This window comes from Macrotis lagotis, chromosome 5, assembly GCF_037893015.1.
Source record: "Macrotis lagotis isolate mMagLag1 chromosome 5, bilby.v1.9.chrom.fasta, whole genome shotgun sequence".
Classification (NCBI taxonomy): domain Eukaryota; kingdom Metazoa; phylum Chordata; class Mammalia; order Peramelemorphia; family Peramelidae; genus Macrotis; species Macrotis lagotis.
Genome location: NC_133662.1, coordinates 159,651,813 through 159,666,594, shown reverse-complemented (window position 1 = coordinate 159,666,594; position 14,782 = coordinate 159,651,813). Strand labels below are relative to the sequence as shown.

The 14,782-nt window shown below is 35.2% G+C and overlaps 1 protein-coding gene across 4 annotated transcripts in view; it reads left to right on the top strand.

The window, feature by feature from the left end:
- Nucleotides 1-14,782, top strand: part of SHPRH (SNF2 histone linker PHD RING helicase) — a 113,420-nt gene that overhangs the window by 47,125 nt on the left and 51,513 nt on the right. For all 4 annotated transcript variants that reach the window (XM_074187781.1, XM_074187782.1, XM_074187785.1 and 1 more), the window contains 5 exons: nucleotides 3,994-4,115; nucleotides 8,864-8,952; nucleotides 10,217-10,309; nucleotides 11,291-11,398; nucleotides 13,089-13,231. In XM_074187781.1, the coding sequence (XP_074043882.1) occupies nucleotides 3,994-4,115; nucleotides 8,864-8,952; nucleotides 10,217-10,309; nucleotides 11,291-11,398; nucleotides 13,089-13,231 (555 nt within the window). The remainder of the gene's footprint in view (nucleotides 1-3,993; nucleotides 4,116-8,863; nucleotides 8,953-10,216; nucleotides 10,310-11,290; nucleotides 11,399-13,088; nucleotides 13,232-14,782) is intronic.

Genomic DNA, 14,782 nt, shown 5'->3' with positions numbered 1-14,782 from the left:
TCCACTCATTTTTTAAAATGAGGTTATTCAGTTTCCAATTTGTTCTCGATCTGTATCTGCTTGGCCCAGTATTGCATATGACTTATTGCATTGTGATCTGAGAAAGATGTATTCACTATTTCTGCCTTTCTGCAGTTGATCATTAGGTTTTTATGTCTTAGTACATGGTCAATTTTTGTATAAGTTCCATGTACTGCAGAGAAAAAGGTATATTCCTTTCTATCCCCATACAGTTTCCTCCATAAGTCTACCATATCTAATTTTTCTAATAATCTATTTACCTCCTTAACTTCTTTCTTGTTTGTTTTATGATTTGATTTATCTAGATCTGATAGCGGGAGGTTGAGAATTTTGCTGTCTTTGTCTTCCTGTAATTCTTTCAGCTTCTCCTCTAAGAATTTGGGTGCTGTCCCACTGGGTGCATATATATATTCAGTATTGAAATGACTTTATTGTCTATTGCACCTTTTAGGAGGATAAAGTTTCCTTCCTTATCTCTTTTAACACTATCTATTTTTGCTGCTGCTTTTTCTGAGATAAGGATTGCTACCCCTGCTTTTTTTACTTCAACTGAAGCAAAATACTATTTTGCTCCAACCTTTTACTTTTGCTCTCTATATATATATCTCTCTGCTTCAAATGAGTTTCTTGTAAGCAGCATATTGTAGGATTCTGGTTTTTAATCCACTCTGATATTTGCTTACATTTTAAGGGAGAGTTCATCCCATTCACATTCAAGGTTATGATTACTAATTCTTTATTGCCCTCCATGCTATCTTCCCTCTGTTTGTATTTTTCCCCCCTTCTCCCCCCCCTTTATCCATATTCCCCAGTATTTTGTTTCTGAATACCATCCCCTTTCAGTGTGTTTGCCCCTCCTGTATCACACCCTCCCCTTTCTTTCCTCTTTCCCTTCCCTTCCTTTTATTATTTCCCCTTCCCCCCCACTCCCCTTCCCTTTTTCTGTTCCCCCCTCCCCTTTTCCCCCCTTTAATACTTGAAAGGTTAGATGTTTTATAAGTTAACTGAGTAGGTGTAGGTTGACTTTAAGCCAAGTCTGATGAGAAGATGATTCAGGTGTTTCTCATCTGCTCCCTTCTTCCCCTCTATTACCATAGGGTTTTTTTTGTGCCTTTTAGTATAAGGAGCTATACCCCATTCATTCCCCTCCCTCCTCCAGTCTCTTTCCTGTCCCCCTTTTTAAGGAGGTAGTATTTTTTAGATCATTCTAAGTCATAGAAAATTCTGAGTGTGTGTCCCTTCTAATTCATTATATTCTATCGAATAGAGTCAAAATTCCTGAGAGTTATTAGGGTCTTTCTCCCAAGTGGGGTTAAAGCCAGTTACATCTCTTTAGATAGCAGTCTCATGGATAGGTCATGAATGTCCATCATTCTGGCTAGGTATATTCTCTTTGTTTGAGTTACAATTCTCAAGATTTATGAGAATCTTTTGTCCCCCCCATGATGCGATATAGCCAGTTTCAACTTAGTGGATTGCATTTTTTTTTCCTTTTACCGCCACCCTTTATTTTTTTTTTCTCTTTTCATGTGTCTCTTGAACCTCCTGTTTGATGTCCAAATTTTCTGTTTAGCCCTGGTCTTTTCATCAGAAATTTTTGGAATTCTTCCATTTAATTAAATGTCCATCTTTTTCCCTGGAAGAGAAGGCTCAGCTTTGTGGTTAAGTAGATTCTTGGCTGCATTCCAAGCTCCGTTGCTCTTCGAAATATGTCATTCCAGGCCCTTCGATCCCTTAATGTTGATGTGTGATCCTTAATGTGGCTCCTTGATATTTAAATTGTTTCTTTCTGGCTGCTTGTAGGATTTTCTCTTTTATCTGATAGTTCTAGAATTTGGCCACAACATTCCTTGGTGTTTTCATTTCAGGATCTTTTTCTGGTGGGGATCGATGTACTCTTTCAGTAACTACTTTGCTCTCCAATTCCATGATATAAGGGCAGTTTTCCATCACTAGATCCTGTAATATTAAGTCCAGGCTTTTTTTTCTCTTCAGTGTTTTCAGGAAGTCCTATAATTTTCAGGTTGCCCCTCCTTGATCTATTCTTGAGGTCAGTGGTTTTGTTTATGAGGTATTTTACATTTTCTTCTATTTTTTTCTATTTTTTGATTTTGTTTAACTGACTCTTGCTGTCTCATGGAGTCATTAGTTTCTGTAGACTCCATTTTTGGGGGGAGGAGTTTACTTCATTAACCTTTTGCAACTCCTTTTCCAATTGGTCAGTTCTACTTTTGAAAGAGCTTTCCATTTGACCAATTGAGTTTTTGAGAGAATTAATTTCTTTTTGCATTTGCCCATTTGAAGATCTGAGAGGTTTATTCTCATTTTGTATTTGTCCAATTGCACTTTCTAAGGTTTTGTTTTCTTGTTGTAAGGTATTAATTATCTCTCCGAAATTTTTAAGCTCCTTCCTTATTTCTTCAAGGAAGTCTTTCTGGGCTGAACACCAGATTGTATTCTCCTCAGAGGTTCCAGGTCTCTCTGAGTTAGGGTCTTTCCCTTCCAAGAATTTTTCTATGGATCCACTTTTCTGCTGACCCTCCTTCATTTTGCTAAGACCTGAGTTGGGGGAGGCTGGTTCACAGGGGCTTGGGATCTCTAAAGGCTTTACTCACTGAGTGCAGTTCCTCTGGCTGGCCAGTAGGAGGTGCTGGTTGCTTTCTCTGGAGTGTCTGTGACCTTGCTTGAGGCCTTCTCCCTTTGCTTGAAGGGAGGGGCTGAAGCTATGGAATTCTTTTGCCTTCAATCAGTGGTGGGCTTTACCCTGGCCTGAGGTCATTCCTCAGCTGGGCTGGTTCTTCTGCTCACACACCTGGGCCTGCATTTGTTTCTTAGGGAAGAAGTCTGAGTTGTAATGGGACTCAGACCAGAGGAGCCCAGGGATGGTGTGTGAAGCCTTCCTGCTCCAGAACTCCCCCCCCCAGCCCTGTCCTGGATCTCCCAGTGCCTCTGCTCTCTTCCTGGAGGTCCAGCCCCACCCTGATCCAGCAGGTCTGGCTCTGGGGCCCTCAGACTCCTGGCTCCAATTCAGCTGCTAATCTGGCTGACCCTGGGCTGATCCTCCCTCTGAGCCCAGACTCACCGGCCCAGATTCATCCAAGGCTGCTGCGGGAGACAAATCCTGAGGTAGCTGTTCTTCTGGTTTTTCTTTCTGGGTTTTTTGGATCTGATTTCTTTTAAGAGGTTTGTTTCATGTGATAGATGGGGAAGAGATCAGGAGACTTTAGAACTGTGCCTGTCTTCTCTCCGCCATCTTGGCTGTAAGTCAATCCCCTTTTGCTTTTTAGAAGAAGAAATACAGGATTCCTTTAACCCTAACTAAATGTTACTTCTAAGAAAGTAACTAAGTAATCATGTAGACTATTGAACGTTCTGACTGTTAACTTAAATTTTGTTGATTTTGGAGAACAAACATCTTTACTTTGATAATAATTTGGAAGTAAATTGATTTCTTTTCTGAACACGAGATAAAAAAGAACTATTTTGATAGAGATTCCTTTCTGAGCATTGATTGTGATGTATTACTTTCTGTGCTAATTCTGTCTATTACTTCAGTAGGCCATTCCTAGAATAGGCGAGGTATTTGGCTCATAGTTTCTTATATACATGTGAATAAGTGTCAACAAAAATTTTTTTTTCCCTGATGCCTCCATGATGAATCAGAGAATCAAAACTAAGTCAACTTAGCTTTTGCTATATTATTTTCTTTATAAAGAAATTAAATCTTCTTTTGTTACCCAGCAAAGTTAGTTAAACTTTTTTGTAGGAAATAACCCTACCTTGTGAAGGGTCATATGAAGGATACTCTGTGAGCTCTAGCCATTGAGTCATAACCTCTGAATTGTAAAGTCTCCTTTCCTCACTCCCCTTACAGGATTCATTTTGTTTATTCTTGCTTGCTTATACTACTACCTTCGAAGATATATCTGAGTGTTTACTGTCTAAGTCTGACCAATCTACTATTTCTTTTAGTACTATGACTATGGAAGAGTTGCTGACTTCACTGCAAAAGAAATGTCGAACTGAATGTGAAGAAGCACATCGGCAACTGGTTTGTGCTCTTAATGGCTTAGCTGGCATCCATATCATTAAAGGTAGAAGCAGATTGCTTTGTTCTGATTACCTTAAAAAAATTCTGAAGGAAGCTTGGTACTTTAATAAATTATAAATAAATTATTATTTATGCTTTCTTTTGCAGCCTATTCAGAATCAGTAGTAACCTTTTTTTTTTACAGCTGGCACTGTCAGGCCTTGTGCTATTCAGTCTAGGAAATACTTATGTTATACCCAGAAATAACTAAGGATTAACTTTTTTTTTTTATTTTTGCTGTTTTGCAAGGCATTGGGGTTAAATGACTTGCCCAAGGTCACACAGCTAAGTAATTATTAAATGTCTGAGACTGGCTTTGAACTCAGGTCCTCTTGACTCCAGGACCAGTGCCCTATCCACTATGCCACCTAGCTGCCCTGGATTAACTTTTAATATTAGTATAATAGTTTTTGTCAGTGGTAAAGAATTACCAGAAGACAACAAACAAAAAATGCCTTCTTCCCACCATTTTTGCTTAGCTGTATAGTAACCTTAGTATGAACTTTTTCTTTCTCTAGTTCACTCATTTATCATCTATAGCTATTTTTCCTATTTTGTTCATGAGATTTAGGTTACATTTTCAAGTTAATACTGAGTTTTCCTTTTCTTATTCTCTATCTCCCTACTCGCTCTTAAAAAGTCTTTGCTTAGTTCAGTTAATTTTATTATTAAAATGTGAAGTTAAATTAAAGGAAAACGTAGTTATTAAAGAAAATCATGTGAAATAGAATTTGATTATTAGATCACAATCTAACACTTTTAGACAAGGTGATATGTAAGTATGATATACATATATATATATATATATACATACATATATATATATTTCTATATCAAGCATATCCTATATATATCATTCATTTCTTTCAAGCAAAGGTTTTTGTTTATCCTCAGGTACCAAGATACAATAAGAATTATGCATAAGATGTTACTAGTCCCTATTTTCTATAGGAAGACTTAAAAAAATTTTTTTAAACCTCACAATAGACTATAGGTAGGCAATGTGCAACAGGCTATATCCAGCTAGCTGATAATGTAGATTTATGATTTGAAACCAGAAGTGTTCAAGAGTGAGCCTGAAGAACAAACTCATTGGCTTTGTTAAAGAAACTATTTAGTATTTCCTGCAATCATTGGTGACAGTAACACTTCACCACTATATTACAAACCGAGTATTAAAGAACCTTTGAATAGGGAGGAACTTCTGGCTTCTATTTATGCCCACCTTCTCCTGAAAATGTTCACACACACACACACACACACACACACACACACACACACACACACACACACATCTTTTGCTTATAGATCTCTAGGGAAAAGAAACCTCCTCCCTACCAAGGTAACCCATCTACTTGGTGTGGATGAACATGTGTGTACAATCATTATTACATTCATTTAATGGAATTAGTAAAGGGATGCTTTCCTTTCTTGTCTTAAAATCTCATACGTAAAAATCAACCCAGGTATCTCAGAAACCTCAAACTAGATTTACAGAAATCAGAACAGAAATATCCACCATTGCTTTAAGTTCATGAAAGCTTAAAGAGACCTTAGAAGTTATCAATAACTTCATCAGGTGACTACCTTTACATACAGCAACTTGATCAGAATTGTATTTAGAATTGATTGGTATGTATAGCAACTTGATCAGAATTATGTTTAGAATTGATGGGTTATTGTTTAATCATTTTTAGTTTTGACTCTATTTTGAGTTTTCTTGGCAAAGATAGCAGAGTGATTTGTTATTTCCTTCTCCAGCTTATTTTACAGTTAAGAAAATTGGAGCAAACAGGATTAAGTGACTTGACTAGAATCATACAGCTTAGTAAGTGGCTGAGCCCAGATTTGAACTTGGGTCTTTCTGATTCCAGGCCCAATACTCTTATCCCACCTTGGGTTTATGATCTGAAATGAAAGCTAATACCAAGTGACTAATGGAGATGTCATCACAAACATACGAAGACTTTGCCAGTTAGGAGTTTCCTGGCATATTTAAATTAGTTTAGAATTAACCAGAATGGGCATTGAATTTTCTGCCAGTCTCAAAACAAAATCTAATTTATTTATGATAGAAGAGAGAACTTGGAAATAATAAAATTTCAGTAGTTTGATACTTCTAAGATCTGTAATTACATTGCCAGTTTAGGTAACTTCCTCATCTAATGCACATCATGATCCCTTAGTAATTTTATTAGACAGTCTTTTGAAAGATACTATGACCAAAAATTTATCACTTTTTAGCTTCAAAACCAAATTAGTTTGTCTTCATATAATAGATACATGCCTATGCTGTAAATCTTTCTAGTTTGATAGGGCCTAACTGACCTTTTTTTATCTTACTGCCTTTGAGAAACCAGGCTTAACTTCTTAGCTCATTTAGTCATCAGAATAGGAGTATAGTTGAAGGATAGTATTCACAACTCATATTTATAATGCATTCCTCACAGTAACCATGTGAGACAGGTAATGTAAATATTATTATCTCCATTATATAGTTGAGGGAATTAGGTTCTGAGAAATTAAGACTTGTCCATGATCCATGCAGCTTATAAATGTTTGAGATGGATTGATTATAAACCCACAGCTGACCCTAAGGTTGACACTCTTCTCTAACTACCTGTCGTAGACAGGTATTAGAACAAGTAGAATACAAAATATGCCTTGGAAAGCGTTTTGCTTTCATTAAATATAATCACAAGCAAAAGTATAAGAAGAAATTTACAGTCTGGGCTTCAGAAAGTGTGTTTGTGTCTGTGTGTATGTGTGTGTGATGTGATCATGTGCTTAGGTACTTCAATAGCTAAGTGTTCTTCTCTTGACATTTTTTGCCCTTCTTCTCTTTTCATTTGTACCCCATTGAGAAAGTAAAAAAATAAGTCTATATTTGGAAGAAAAGGTAGAACATCTGATCTTATTCTAAAGTACTTGGCAAATGGCAAGATGAGCATGCTTCATAACTCCAAAGGAACAAACTTTCAGTATCTTCCATTCCAGTTATTTTTCTTTATATTCTTTCTGTGGTTTACTTCCTTTTTGTGCGTTAGAGTCATAGTCAGCTATTGTTAAATCAAAAGAAAACCACTCAAGAATGCTTCTCAATTAGAAGTGTCTTTTCGAAATTCCTTTTGCTTGAAAATGAAATGGTAAATGATAGAGATTTGATGCTTTGTAACTAATAGAATTAATTTACTGGAAAAGTACATAGACAAAATCACATGTCTTATAAAGAAACAGGTTTTTTTTTCTCTTTTATCTAATATTTAATGAATTTCTAAAATAAATTTGAAACCATACATCAGTCTGTTTATATAAAATATGAATGTATATATGCAAATATAACACATGTATCTACTGATACCTTCATTAAGTTGTGTCTTTTGATTAGTATGTTTTTTACAGATATTAATGAACAAATGAACTCTGCAGTGTCAAGTAGAATGAGTTTCTTTGGAACTTTTAATGCTGTCAAGGGGTCAGAAATAGGCAACTTTTTTAATTGGAATGTTTGTTCACATTTATATTTTCTTACATATATAAACTATGTTAGACTGCATATTAATGAAAAAATCAATTTCTACTCCTTTATTGACTCTACTGCAATTTGTACTGTACTTCCTTTAAGAAAATAAACTTGTATATGTGTTTGTTGGAAATAATTTAGGATAATGTATAGTTACTTAACTAGACTTACCATCACCTGTAAATGATGATATAAATGCTTGTAGATTCCATGTGCCCTTTGAAGAACCCTCATCAGAAATTCATAATAATTTAAATAAGGGTAACTAATTATATAATACCATCTTGAAGTAACAAAATTAGCTGGTTGTTTATACCTAAATTATTAAAGGCTATGTTTGTTTGTTTGTTGTAATTGTTAACTGGATAATCTGCAGCCCTAAATTGAATAAGAATTGGTTGACTAATATGTTTTGAAATTGTATTTTATTATATGGGGGAAAGTCCTGAATAAAGTAGCTGCTGCCACTAGATATTTTTAAAAAATAAAAACAAGATGAAAACTAAGTGTTTAGAAAATATTTATAAGGATATTTAAAAAAAGCCTTTCCAACTGTTTATTTAATAAGACTTTTAGATCTCAGTGACTTATGCATATTTAAAGTACTTCAATTTTAATAAAAATCATGCGATGATATTAGCAAAACAGATTCTATTTCAACTTTGTGTTGTGAACTTTCAAAAGCAACAAACTAGATTAGCCTCAACTTACCTAGAAATGACATTTTGACGTCATTTTGAGATGAAACAGTTGATCAGATTAAGTAATAGAAAAAGAAATAATCTTTATTTGCAAATTCTGTTGGCAGAAATAATAGTCTTAAGACACTAAGCTATAGTTAATGACAAAAGGACTTTGGCATTTAAAAATAATCCTTAAACAGAAATTATTTTTCTTCCACTTCTGCATGCTTTAGTAAGAGAGTATTGTAAAAATCTGTTAAAATGTCTGAAATATTGTAATTAAATCAAGTTAAAACTGACTTTTCTTAATTTTAAAGTAAGAAACCCATACCAAATAAAATTAAATCCTTAAATGAGAGGATTCATGTTTTAGTTTAAGATTCATCTAAAATACTTCCCAACTCCTGGAGTGTATAAAGTTTCCTTTTCTTTAAAAATAATGAAAGTTAAATTACAACATTTGGATTGTACGTAGCAGATAACTTAAGGAAGTTTTTAATTTAAAAATATATGTTCTTATCCTTAAATGAACTTTTAATTCTTCAGATGAATATGCCCAAGCCGTGGATCTTTACAGAGAAGTATTACGTTCATCTGAGGAACACAAAGACAAACTCAAAACTGATTCATTACAAGTGAGTAGATATTTGACTAGTTTATTTGGAAATTTTTCTCTCTTTTTCTTTTTTTTCTCTTAAGGATTCTTTGGATGCTTGTGAATACCAATAAATGTTACTGGAAAGCAACAGGTTTCAGTGGAGATATTTTTGTTTTTGCAAAGTAATGGGGTTAAATGACTTGCCCAAGGTCACACAGCTATGTAATTATTAAGTGTCTGAATCCAGATTTGAACTCAGGTCCTCCTGACTCCAGAGCCAGTGTTCTATCCACTACACCACCTAGCTGCCCCTTTGTTTGATGTTATTAAAAAAAAAAGTTAGCCCAAACATATCTCGATACTTTGATTTTAATAATAAAAATAGCTAACACTGTTTTACAGAGTAGTTTGCATACATCCTTATTTCACTGACATAGTGACCCTCTTAAGTAAGTAGTATAAGCTTTATTATCCCCATTTTATAGATTAAGAAGGAGATTGAAGGATCTGCTAGAGTTGCCCAGTTAGTAAGCCTCAGCCGAAATAGAGCATCAAACCCATTTCTTCTGACTCTTTAATCTTATATTTGTTTCTCAGCATTCTAGAATCTTATATAACATAAAAGAATATTGTTGTTCCTTTCAATGTTCATATCATGTTGGGCGATAGGTGAATGGCCCCAACTTTTTGATCTGTTCCGAACATGGCATCCAACACAATGCCTGGATCATAGTAGTTGCTTCATAAATGTTTACTAACCAATTGACTGGGGGGGTCAGGAAAAGGTCATGAGAAACTTCACACCATTTCCTGTGGCCATGGTTGGCAATTTCATCTTTGGTGCATTGATTACAAAAAGTATCAATCAGATCTGTAACTGCTCTTGGCAAGACAGGTGACAACCTGTGCCCTATATATGTGCAAAGCAAAAGAAAAACAAAACTTGTTCTTCTGATTTTAACCTTTCTTATTCTGAAAGTCCTCTAATAAGTTTGCCATCATATTTTTATTGTCACTACAGATTAGATAAATGATGAAATTATAAGTGAAGCTTTATTAACAGACAGGTATGCTGGCACCATCTGGATTTGAAAGAAGTTTGACTTGTAAAGTCTTTTCATGGAATTGAGTTCAGTTTTTCAGAAGGTTGTTGACAAAAATTCTTTCATATAAAATATTTCTTCTTTATACAGCCCCATTACTCCATATACAGTGATAACAAGTTTTCCCAAGGTAAGTTCCTGTTTACTTGTTCCATGAATGGGATAGCAAAGTTGCTTTTTTTGTTGTTATTTATGTAGAGACTTCATTCTACACACAACCTGATGGAATTATTACTAGCCAAGCACCCAGGAATACCTCCTACCTTGAGAGATGGCAAACTTAAGGAAGAGGTAATTATCATTCACTCTGGAAGAGTGGGATTTTTTCAGATTCTATGCTTTTTTTTGTTATTGCTCTTTAAGTTCATACATTTCAGAATGTATTTGACCAAAGCTAATTTTCAACCTTTACTGCTTTTAATCTTTGTGGGTTGAATTAGATGACGAATCTCAGCTCCTGTAATTATTTTTTTTTTCTCATGAGCTACTTGCATTGTGTAAGTTGAAGAAATATAGTCTGACTTTTGGTAACCAATTGCATAGTTTGGAAATAAGTAATAAATAAAGGAATTATAAAGGCATAACTATAAAAGACTTGGTTTAGGGAGAGGATCTTTTTCTTCATATTCTAAAATGTTTGCTATACCAAATAAATTTACCCCTAACCAGTGCAAGAAACATCGTGAAGACTAATAATTTTCCCTTTTGTTTCCATCTTCCATTCTTAGTATCTTTTATAGCCTTCAACTACTGGCGCTTTACCCCTTCCTTCCCCAAGCTTTGTAAAAACCATCTTTGTAAGAACCTTTGTTCATAATACAGGATACTTATGTGTCCCTCAGGAAAGTTGCTTTCCAGGTCTAGCTTAACTTTTCTCCCAGTACAGAGATCTTTTTTTCTAAGTATCCTTTACAGTTACTCAAATTCTCTATAAACACTCTAGTTCCAGTAGCAGGAAGTCCACTCTCATTATTGTGATAGCTTTGTAAATGTTGGATTTGACAAGAGAAATACAAATAGAGGACACGTAGAGGAGTAAAGATGTTTTTTTTAATAAATAAGGGTAATTTGCGAATTTTAATTTCCTTTTGCTAATCCCAGTTATATTTATAGTGTCACATACATTCAAATAAAAACACATGATCACACCTGAATATATATTTAAGGTAAATAGGTAATTAGTATCAGTTATAGAAATGTTCTTAAAATGTCTTACAAAAGCTCTTGAATGTTGTACAAGCTCTTAAATGAAGGTCTTGTTTTTTATTACAGGCTGAACAACTTAGACAGCATTACATGAGTAAATCCAATGCAGAAGTTGCAGAAGCCCATCAAGCTTTACAGCCAGTTTTGCAGACCATCCGAGAGCTTCAGAGGAAGGCAAGCTGCAATTATTGATTTAACTCACTGTTTACCATGATTAGTTTGGCAATCTATTGAATATCAGTTTTTTAGATTGGTCTGTAGTATTTAGTCAGAAGACCTGCCCAAATTTGAATTCCACCTCCAACATTTACCAAGGATGACTATTGCTTTTGTTGGTTTATGGGATGTTCATGTGACAAAGGCCTTGAAAATTAGTATTTTATGAATATCACCTGAAGTGTGATGTCACTACTTCATCTGATACATTGCAAGTCTGACATTAAGTTGTGAGACTGGATATTTGAGTTTTCTAAGAGTCTGAATCCCCAACATTTTGATGCATTTTTAACCTAAGACTTAGTGATTTTCAAAAGGATGTTTTAGGGCTGACAAAACAAAAGGGGTTCCTACCCACTTTGGGGTGAATCAAGAATATCTTGTTCTTTTCAAACTTTGATTTTGTAAAATAAGTAAAAGTGGAAGCCCCAGATAAACAAATGTTATTCTTTAAGTTTTGAGTCACTCCTCTCCTCATGTTTCCTCACCAAACATTTTGCACTTTTGTGAAGGTCTCCTCAAAGTTATCTAAAATATATTTTGTTTAAAATATAATTATGCCACTGGTATTAAGTGATTAGAAGTATTGCCTTTCTTATAGCTAGAGAGGAGGACTATAGATCATCAGAATTAAGTAATTGCTCCTTAGAATTCCAGAATCATGGTATAATATTTTATAATGGGCTCACTATATGTATAAACAGCAAATATTCATATATCCAAAATACTTGAGCAATAGTGTTATTTTAGTAGACTAAACATAGAACTACTAATTCAAAGAATAATATTAATAATGATGATATCTTATTCTTTGTGATCTTGTTTAGGGTTTTCTTAGCAAAGATACTGGAGTAGTTTACCATTTCCTTTTCCAGGCCATTTGATGGATGAGGAAACCTAGTCAAACAAAATTCACTGATTTGCCCAGGGTCTCTCAGCTAGTAAATATCTAAGGCTGGATTTGAATTCAGGTCTTCCTGTCTTCCTGTCTATTGTACCACCTAATTGCCCAACATTTATTTATTTAACACTTAAAAAATTTTTAAATGCTGTGTTGCTAGGTATCAGTGGATAGAACATTGAACCAGGAAATGGGATGATCAATTCAAATTCATCCTTGAATCCTTATAAGTTTTTTGACTAGGCAGGTCAGTTAACCTCTGTCTCAGTTTCCCTAATTATAAAATGAGAATAGCAGTACCTACTAAATGCTTTTTGTGAAGATGTAATGATATATCTATAGAACACTTTGCAAATCTTAGAAAAATGTTAATTATTAACATTATTAACATTGTCATTGATCTTTATAATAACTGTCAGTGTTATTAATCTCCCTTTTTTACATATGAGGAAACTAAGAAGTTGAGATGTTAAGTGTCTCTTTCTCTGGGTCACACAGTAAAAAAAATCAGAAATGAGATATGGATACAGGTCTTCAGACTCTATTATGCTTGACTGCCTCAGAGTGCATTATTTTGGGTTTTTTGTTGTTGTTTTTATATGCCAAAAAGCCCTTTGATGGGAGGAACTGTCTTATCCTTTTGCCTGCAACTTTCACATGACCTAACAGTGCTAGCCTTATAGCCAATGCTCAGTAAATATAAATATTAATTTAATGATGAATCTTCCTGGGTTTTTCCCCTTACAGACACATTCAGGCTCACCATGGTGGCTCGATGTGATCCAGTCAGCAATTCAGTATGCTATTGATGAGGAGCTTGTTCAACGTGTGCAAAATGAAATAACCAGCAACTACAAGCAGCAAACTAGTAAACTTTCTATGGCAGAAAAGTAAGAAAGATAGCTTAGATAAGAATAGGGAAAAAACTAAATGTATTAGGTTGTAATATCTTTTAGGTCAGGCTTCTCTCCTTATTAATCTTTGAATTGCCCATAGCACTTCAGAGAATCCCTGCCTATAAGTAAGCACTCATGGCCTCTCCCAAGAGATCAATGAGCAAGATGTTCCCATCTCATTTTGGACTCATACTGACTGGGTGATTGGCAAAATCATTTCACCTGAGAGTACCAGAACAGATCTTCTAAGGCTCTAAATTGCAGGCAATTGCCCATATTCAGAGTTCCTTATGTCAGTGAAATCACAAGTGTGTTCTAAGACAGGGATGTGGATAAGAATGTGGTATAGGGAGCTTCCCAGAGGAACAGACTAATTAAACCTGGGCAGGTTGATGCCTTCTCTACAGCTTATGGGCTTAGAGAGATCTTAACATCACTGAGAGGTTATCTGACTTGACAGGTTTACATGGAGAATTCATGACTTGAACCCCAGGTCTTCTTGTTTTCAAGACCAGCCTCTCTTGGCTGCCGTTTCATTCTGCCTCAAAAAATTGCCTCTTTTGGACCAGGCCAAGTTTTGTTCTGTTTCTCTTATTTCTGTTGTAATCAAGCAAAGCTATCCTTGAACTATATTTTGAGAACTCCCCACCCTTGTCCTACACCATGCTGCTGACTTCTGATGCACCTTTCCCACATCATTCACTCTTCATACCCATGTTATCAGATTGAAAATAAGTATTTATTAAGGGCCTACTATATGCCAGGCACTATGCTAAGGACTTGATAAATATTAACTTTATTTAAGCCTCACAACAGCTCTGTGAGGTGCTACTATTTTCCCCATCTTATAGATAAGAAAACCAAGGCACCCAGAATAGATGAATTGCCCAGAGTCACCCAACTAGTAAGGATCTGAGGCCAGATTTGAGATCAGGTTTTCCCTACTCCCTGCCCAGTTCCCTGTCCACTGTGCCATCTAGCTGCTTCTGATCTCACATTTTACCTTACCCCATTTCCCCAACCTTTATTCTTATCCATAGGAATATATCTGTCTCTTCATCATTCCTTATTGTAAAAGAGGAGATAGTCTGGAGATTTGTTCTTGGTGATACTGTTAATGGATAATAATGAGTTGCCTCTCTCAGATAACATACTTTTTTTTAACAGAAGTCTTCAGTGCCTTCATTCAAAAATGTGAGTGATTAGTAAACCAGACTCTGTGAGAAACCTCAAGATATAAATAGACTAGATGGTAGTCTAAAAGAGTAAAACTTTAGCATCTAAAAGGGAACAGCCTCCTGCTGAATGTGCAGTTTGACCTAAGCCTTGAAGAAAAAACTTGAGAATCTAAGAAGCAAAGTGCAGTGGGCAGGGCAGTCCCAATGGGGAACAAGTAGGAACAGAGAAGACATAATGATGGGATATGTCTGTGGACAGCAGCAGGGGTGGGGGTGGTGGAATAATGAAGTCTCAAAAGATAAAAAAGGGAAAGTTTATGAAGAACTTTGCCAGAGTACTTTATATTTGGTCCTGGAAGGCAGAGTT